Raw genomic sequence first — 7,306 nt, 5'->3', positions numbered from 1 at the left:
GAAGCCTAATCATGGGCTTCCCATATCAGAGGAGCTCTGGGAGGGAAGGATGGGAAGATGGGAAAAGCCCCTCATTCCTCATGGCAACAGGAGGATCCAGGACAAAGGGGTGGGGCCCTCACCATCTTAAGCAACAATTCACATCAGTCAAACTAAAGGCAGTTTCAGAAACAGGGGATATAAGTTTACCTATTTTCTTAAAAAAGATACTGAGCCGGGCGGTGGTGGCGCACGCCTTTAATCCCAGCACTCGGGAGGCAGAGCCAGGCGGATCTCTGTGAGTTCGAGGCCAGCCTGGGCTACCAAGTGAGTTCCAGGAAAGGCACAAAGCTACCCAGGGAAACCCTGTCTCGAAAAACCAAAAAAAAGATACTGAAAAAAATGGAGCACAATAAAAGGCACAAGACAGGGGACACCAGGCCCAGGGACTAATGTGATGTGCTAAAACAGACCAAGGTCGGTCTATGTGGCTAACATTACCGGCATCTAGAAAAACAAAGGACCAAAGAAGGTAAGTGGAGAATGCAAGATGAATTAACTGAGGAAAGCCAGGGGCTACGCCAGGGGCCGTGTGATCACAACAGACCTTCCTCTCCAGCGACCGGCTCTGCTGGCTCAGGGACTGAGGGGAAGAGAGGAAAAAGTGAGAAGTGTAGGTTCACCGTGCAGCTTCCAAAGAAAGGCATTACCAATAATCAGCAATATTCTTTAATATGCAAACTTCTCAATCTTTTAGTCTTTGCTTTTGATCCAAGAGTATCCTTCATAAGTTTAATTTAGTAAAAGATTTTTCTTCAAAAGGAAAGACAAAAGCTCTGTGTTCTGTAGTCTGTACATTCGCCCTTTTCTTTGGTTCTTTATAAAAAACAATGCTGTTCAGCGGGTTTTACTCTTCATTTTCTGTCTTGTGCGTTTTCCTGGTCGCTTCTGCAGACAAGACAAAAGAAAATTTCCTATGTCGTCACACAGTACTTGGCCAGGGTGAGAAGGAACCAAGAGGAACAGATTTGGAGTTGAAAACAGACTGAACTGGCCCCGACCTGGACCCTCACTTACATTTGCCCCTTTCTTCCCAGGTTTCCTGGGGCCCTTGCCATGGGCCACCTTGGCTCGGAAGCTGGAGACATCGTCGTAGCTCTCACGGGTGTTCCACTTGGAGCCTTTCTTCTTTCCACCAAAACCAAACTTCTGGTTTTTGTACCGTCGTTTGGCGCTGGGCCTGAAAAAGGTGGGCCCACAGATAACCGCACCGTAAACCTGATGGGCCGTGTGGCCCGGTGACAGGCACAGGCTCGTTTCTGCAAAGTTCTTAGGCCCCGCTGTTCCAGGTCTCTTCTTGGCCTTACATTTTCACTACAAACCACCCAGGCAAACTCATCTATTAATGACGTAACTCCAGAGAAGGAGAACCCAGAAGAGGCTCTATCAACACCATCCATCTTCCTGCTTCTACAGGCATCCATTTGAACTCAATCCCGATAGTTCAGCCCTAGCTGTCTCTACTTCTCAAAGACAAATCCAGTTAGTACTGAGATGTAATAAAATTTAAAACTTGTCAAATTCAGCCTAGCCAAACCACCACACCTCCCCTCCTGGGCTTGTTCCAGCTCCTGTGGAAATGCCAGCTTGGGATTGGGGTCTCTACTATCTGCCCAGCACCCTGCTCTTCTGACATCTTCATCAGCCCACACCCCACTTTTTTTTCCCTGCACATGGCACTTTTGAGCCATTACCCTTGCTCAGCAGGGCTGCTGTACTATCACCTAGTCAAGTCTCCACTTCCCTGACTGCCATTTATTTACACACACACACACACACACACCTGTCACCTTCTCAAAATGGGCACATGACCTGCTCATAAATAATTGAGCCAAGCCAGTGTCTGTCCCCCTAATGCCAAGGATGAAGGCTCCCTAACTAGCTGCTGGCCTCACAGTGTTTCCAGTGAGGGCAAGTACAGGCGCTCCTTACATGCAACCCACTGGCTCACTATGGCTCTCTATGGCTCTGCTGATTCTTTCTTCCTCAAACACTTCTCTCCCACTTTCCTGCTCAGATGTTCACGTGCTTCACATTAGGCTCAGGTGGGACAGTCCCCCATCAGGAAGCCATTCCCAGACTGTGCTAAGACTTCAAAATGTGAGCCCACCTGTGCGGAAAGAGAGACTGTAAAGGGGCACAGAGAGCCCCCAACCCCTTTCAATCTTCATAGCACTGAGGCACACACCACTGCCTCACAATAAATAAAGCATCTACGAGGGAGGTGCTCGAAGCCTTCCTCCGAAAGTCCTCGGGCTGGACTGGCCGCCATCACTCTGAGAGTCAGGGAGCACAACAGTCATTGGATGCTCTTTTCAAATGATCCGGGTACCAACTTCCCTCTTCACACATTCCTGTGGCCACAGGTCCATCCCATGGCATCAAAGTCTCAACCCCTTAAGCAACGATACTCTACACTGGAGCCTTCCCTGGGGAGTTCCCTCACCGGACTGACTGTTGGCTATCATAAGACAAACCAAACTGAAACCCTTACCCTTTACTCATCTGCTGGCCCTTAGCTCTTGCCTTTGCACCTCGTTCGGCAGGCTTCTGATCCCCATCAAGGAAATCCAGTTTATCAGAGAAGCCTGTAAAGGAAGAAGCATTTTCATCAGCACACTGTATTTCTAGGATCGTTCAAGACACGGCTGCTATTCCCTAAATGCATCTCCAGAAGCACCCCTCATTCCCTACACCATTCCCCAAGCCTACGCCCAGCAGATTAAAAGCAAGATGGCTGCAAAGCACTAAATGACACTATACTCCCTTAGTTCTAAAGCACCAATACCCAGGCTCCCCTGCCTTTAGCACTGACCTTTCTGGTATTTCTTGATGGCATTCATCATATGTGCTTTCTCCCGCTGCCTCTTCTGAAGGACCTCAGTCTGCACCTGTGAGACAGACACCTTGTGGTCAGTCATACATCCCAACCGTGACTCCAAAGACTACCAATCAGAGCACCAGCGGCTGCCTACTATGTTGGGTGGGCCATGGTGTCCCATGGTGCTGAGTGAACCTGTGCTCAGGGAAACCAGCAGACCCACTTCACCAGTAAGACCCAAACCAGTAAGGACCAAACTCACACAGGGCCAGAACCAGATCACACCACAGCCATCTGACCTGGCATTCCTGCCTTGTCCTATTCTGTGCAGGTGTTCTTTCTCACCTTCTTTCCGTATTTCCTAAGCGCTCGAAGTTGCTTGGCCTTTTCAGATTTCTCCATGGCAGCCTGTTTAGTCTGAAGCTTCTGTCGGATCTAAAAGACAGGATGTTGTCAGCTACTATACAGAGCACACTAGACCAAGGCTCCAGTAGTCCATTAACTCCGAAAGCCATGGAGTGTGTGTACTTTCCTAGTTTCCACATACGGATAATACAGCCACAAAGTTGAGCCTTTATCCAGGCACTAAAAGTGTCAGTGTGCAGCCAGAGCTTAAAAGTGACCCTGCCTCTTCAAGCATGCTTGTTCTATTACACAAAGCTGCCTGTTTGTCATACAAGACCTGTTTCTCCCAAGCCCTGTTTACAGAATAAGGCTAAACTTCAGTGCCCTCTTCTAACGGGCCACACATGTAATCACACTCCTGTACACTGATACCTCGCGCCTCTTAGTAAAATACACATTTTAAGTGTAAGTAGTCGTCATGACTGTCAGGTATATCTGGGCTTGTCTCTGGGTTAGCTTCTTGGGACACCACCTGGAATTCTTTAAGATGAAGACTGATACCAAACGAACAATTTAAATACATCCTGGATTCCATGTCAAAGTCTTTTCCTCCCAAAGCTAAAGAAGATCAAGGCCCCCAACTCTAAATTACATTATATCTGAACCATACATCAACCCCTCACTTTCTAGAAAACAGAGGCCCAGAGAAGAAAACCCTGTCTACAAGCAATAGTGTTCTTGTTGGCAACGCTGGGCCTAGAACTACAAGACTATTGTGCCTATATACCATGCCACTAAACCCGCCAGGAAGGAAATACACAAGCCTTCTTTACTACAGGGACCACACTTCTTCCAGCTCTTCTCTCCCTATTTTATCTAAGTGACTGGCGTGCCTCTGAAGCAAAGACTCTCCTTCAGAAATACTGATTACAGGGGCTGAAGAGTTGGCTCAGCAATTAAGAGCACAGACTGTTCTTCCAGAAGACCTGGGTTCAATTCCCAGCCTCCACCTGGCAGCACAACTGTCTGTAACTCCAGCTACAGAGAATCTGACACTCTGACACCACTGCACATAAAAAATAAAGTAAATTATAAATATAAAATACTGATTACAGCCAGCACAAATCCTTTTTAAAGACCACAGGAAATGAGCCAGCTGAATGGACATACTTCAGGGTGAAGCCTTGGCTTTCCAGAAGGAAAATTTGCCTGTCTCTTACCTTTTGCATCTGCTGATCTGACTTGGCCATTTCTGCAAAATAATCAGTGGGTCGCTTGGTGGGGACTTGGAGCTGATGGAGCCGGGGTAGCATGGCCAGCACCGCGGCCTGGGCTTGGCGGTAGCTGAAATTGCAGGACAGAGTGAAATGAGGGGTGGAGAACGGCCTCCATTTCTTACTGCCTCTCGGGAGTTAACCAGTCTCAGGACTATGGACATCCCACCGGCACTAACAAGACAAAACAAAAGCTTCGATAAAACTCCACTAATTTCATATGTAACAGAAATCTCCCTTCACACTCATTTTTAAGAGGGAAATACTTCTAAAAGCAAATCAGGTGTTTAAAACGATGAGCTTACTAAAGGTACCATTAACACATAACTATGAACTCTTTCCCTAACGTTACAGAAAGTCCATTCACAACCGTCCTAGGCAGTCTGTTCTGGTGACTGGATGCACCCACACAAACTTTAAATGAGTTATTTGGAATAGCCCTCAAGCAGGGTTCTGGTTAAATGATGACCAAGGAGCTAGTCTTTCAAACAGGAGGAACCCTAGCTCCATTCTGAGGTTCGTGCTAACTCCTCAGAGCCTGAGGGTGCAGGCATACTACGTTACCCCCTTCCGGTAATTCTCTATCACAGGACCCATAACACAACATACAAACTCATTTCCCTCTGGAAGTCGTCTTCTGGATTAACACCTTTCTTCTGGTCCTTGTTCTGGGGTGTTGGTTGAGTTTCACTGACATCTGGCACTGGACCCAGGGTCACATCAAGCCTTTCAACCCACTCCAGATCCCGTTTGAATTCAGCCAAACACTGCTTCAGACCATTCTAGGTAAGTCAGACAGGATGCTCATGAGAACCCAGTTTGTCTCTCTCAAGCCCAAAGTGCCAAGCTCAAATACCATCACATGAAGCCGACCGCCTGGTCAAGGCGCAGGGTACATCTGTCTCCCAAGTAGCACGGCGCTGTGCACACCCCATTCCAAGGACCCCGATTCCCAAGCGAGCTCACCACATCATTCACCGCCTTCTTCGGCTTCTCTAGCACAACATTGAGGCCTGGCTTCAGGAGTCCGCGGGAAAACGCATCCTGCAACTACAGACCGGGGCGCGTCAGTACCAAAGTTCCCGTCCCACGCCTTGCCCCGCGAGCCCAGCTGCCGCCTACCTCCCGGTCTGAGACCAGGGACTCTTCCGATTCCGAGTCTGAGAGCGGAGGGGTATCCATCTCGCCGTCTCCCAATCCCGCGGGATGAGCCCGTCAGTCACTCCACGTGCCCTGAAGACACACCAGCACTAGCAACCTCTCTACTCGTTTAAGGCTTTTCGACCCAGGCTTCCGCTTCCGGTTGCAGAGCCGCACTTCCGGTTTCTCGTTGCTATAGGAACGGCTGTAGCGTTTGGGCGTGCCTGAGTTACTCCGGATCTTTAGAAGGAGTACCTGCGGATCCCTACGTGGTCTGGTAACCCAGAGTCGTGAAGCGAGAGGTGAGAGGTTTCTCTGGGGTCCTTTGAAGATCCTGGGGTCTTTGAGAAAGCAAGAGAGAAAGGCAAAGCGTGAACGGAGCCGCGAGGGCGGGGCGACGAAGAGTCTGGGGGCGGGGCGACGGGAGAGGAATCTGGAGGCGGGGCGACGGGAAGAGTCTGGGGGCGGGGCGACGGGAGAGGAGTCTGGGGGCGGGGCGATGGGAAGAGTCTGGGGGCGGGGCGACGGGAGAGGAATCGGGGCGGGGCGATGGGAAGAGTCTGGAGGCGGGGCAACGAGGAGAGGAATCTGGGGGCGGGGCGACGGGAGAGGAATCTGGGGGCGGGGCAATGGGAAGAGTCTAGAGGCGGGGCAACGAGGAGAGGAGTCTGAGGGCGGGGCGATGGGAAGAATCTGGGGGCGGGGCGATGGGAAGAGTCTGGGGGCGGGGCGACGGGAGAGGAATCTGGGGGCGGGGCGATGGGAAGAGTCTGGAGGCGGGGCAACGAGGAGAGGAATCTGGGGGCGGGGCAATGGGAAGAGTCTAGAGGCGGGGCAACGAGGAGAGGAGTCTGGGGGCGGGGCGATGGGAAGAATCTGGGGGCGGGGCGATGGGAAGAGTCTGGGGGCGGGGCGATGGGAAGAGCCTGGGGGCGGGGCAAGAAGGAGAGGAATCTGGGGGCGGGGCGATAGGAAGAGTCTGGGGGCGGGGCGACGAGGAGAGGAGTCTGAGGGCGGGGCGATAGGAAGAGTCTGGGGGCGGGGCGACGAGGAGAGGAGCCTGGGGGCGGGGCGATAGGGGGTGAGGTGGGGTCAGGGAGGGGCGGGCCAAAGGCGGAGTCCAGGACTAGGGCGGGGCCGTGGGCGGGGCGGGGAGATGCGATGCGCTTTTCCACTCTCACCTGCTTGCTGCTCATCTTCAGCAGCACCCTTTGCCAGGTACCATGTCCACCGTGGTAGCTCAGGCGCTGCATGTTTTTGGTCTTCGTGCCCACGTGTCCAACAATATCTTCTTCTTCGACGAACAGATCATTATATTTCCTTCAGGAAATCACTGTGTGAAGTACAATCTGGATCAGAAATGGCAAAAATTCATTCCAGGTAAAAAGAAAAAGAAACTCTCCCCATCTTGTCACAAATATTAAAGGCATGTGCTACAGTACAGAACCACACAGTCTTGACGATTAGGGAGGTCTTTTCTTGACTGCTGGGATATACATGTAATTTTATAAATGTAGACAAAATAAATGTCAATTTGCACTGTTTAATAATAGGTTAACCTGACACAGGTAGTCAAAATGACATCCAAAATAACACTAATTTTAAAAGTATTTCTTCACTGTGACTTCACAGGAGTTACTTTAAAGAGTGTTTTTCTTGTAGTCTCCTGCAGTTGGGCTTGTCCTCA

At 50.6% G+C, this 7,306-nt stretch overlaps 2 protein-coding genes across 2 annotated transcripts in view; one reads left to right on the top strand and one right to left on the bottom strand.

The window, feature by feature from the left end:
* Positions 1 to 690: 690 nt before the first annotated feature.
* Ebna1bp2 (EBNA1 binding protein 2) lies at positions 691 to 5,762 on the bottom strand. The gene is made up of 9 exons (XM_036180111.1): positions 5,602 to 5,762; positions 5,446 to 5,529; positions 5,089 to 5,261; positions 4,426 to 4,549; positions 3,206 to 3,295; positions 2,855 to 2,930; positions 2,534 to 2,627; positions 1,057 to 1,219; positions 691 to 927 (listed from the first exon to the last, which is right to left on the bottom strand). The coding sequence occupies exons 1-9, from the start codon at positions 5,659 to 5,661 to the stop codon at positions 877 to 879; spliced, it is 915 nt and encodes a 304-aa protein (XP_036036004.1). The 5' UTR covers positions 5,662 to 5,762; the 3' UTR covers positions 691 to 876.
* A 75-nt stretch (positions 5,763 to 5,837) lies between these two features.
* Positions 5,838 to 7,306, top strand: part of Cfap57 (cilia and flagella associated protein 57) — an 81,493-nt gene continuing 80,024 nt past the window's right edge. Inside the window, exons 1-2 of the mRNA XM_036180110.1 lie at positions 5,838 to 5,921; positions 6,825 to 6,999. Of these exons, the coding sequence (XP_036036003.1) occupies positions 6,843 to 6,999 (157 nt within the window). The 5' untranslated portion in view covers positions 5,838 to 5,921; positions 6,825 to 6,842. The remainder of the gene's footprint in view (positions 5,922 to 6,824; positions 7,000 to 7,306) is intronic.

Source organism: Onychomys torridus, chromosome 2 (assembly GCF_903995425.1).
Source record: "Onychomys torridus chromosome 2, mOncTor1.1, whole genome shotgun sequence".
NCBI lineage: Eukaryota > Metazoa > Chordata > Mammalia > Rodentia > Cricetidae > Onychomys > Onychomys torridus.
This window is presented reverse-complemented; position numbering and strand designations above follow the sequence as displayed.

What these genes read in the sequence shown, in the direction of transcription:
- Ebna1bp2 (XM_036180111.1), bottom strand. Translation starts at nt 5,661, where the DNA reads ATGGATACCCCTCCGCTCTCAGACTCGGAATCGGAAGAGTCCCTGGTC. An exon ending in AGAAGGCGGTGAATGATGTG is followed by an intron (nt 5,262 to 5,445) that starts GTGAGCTCGCTT and finishes TGACTTACCTAG; the next exon opens with AATGGTCTGAAGCAGTGTTT. An exon ending in CATCAAGAAATACCAGAAAG is followed by an intron (nt 2,628 to 2,854) that starts GTCAGTGCTAAA and finishes CTTCCTTTACAG; the next exon opens with GCTTCTCTGATAAACTGGAT.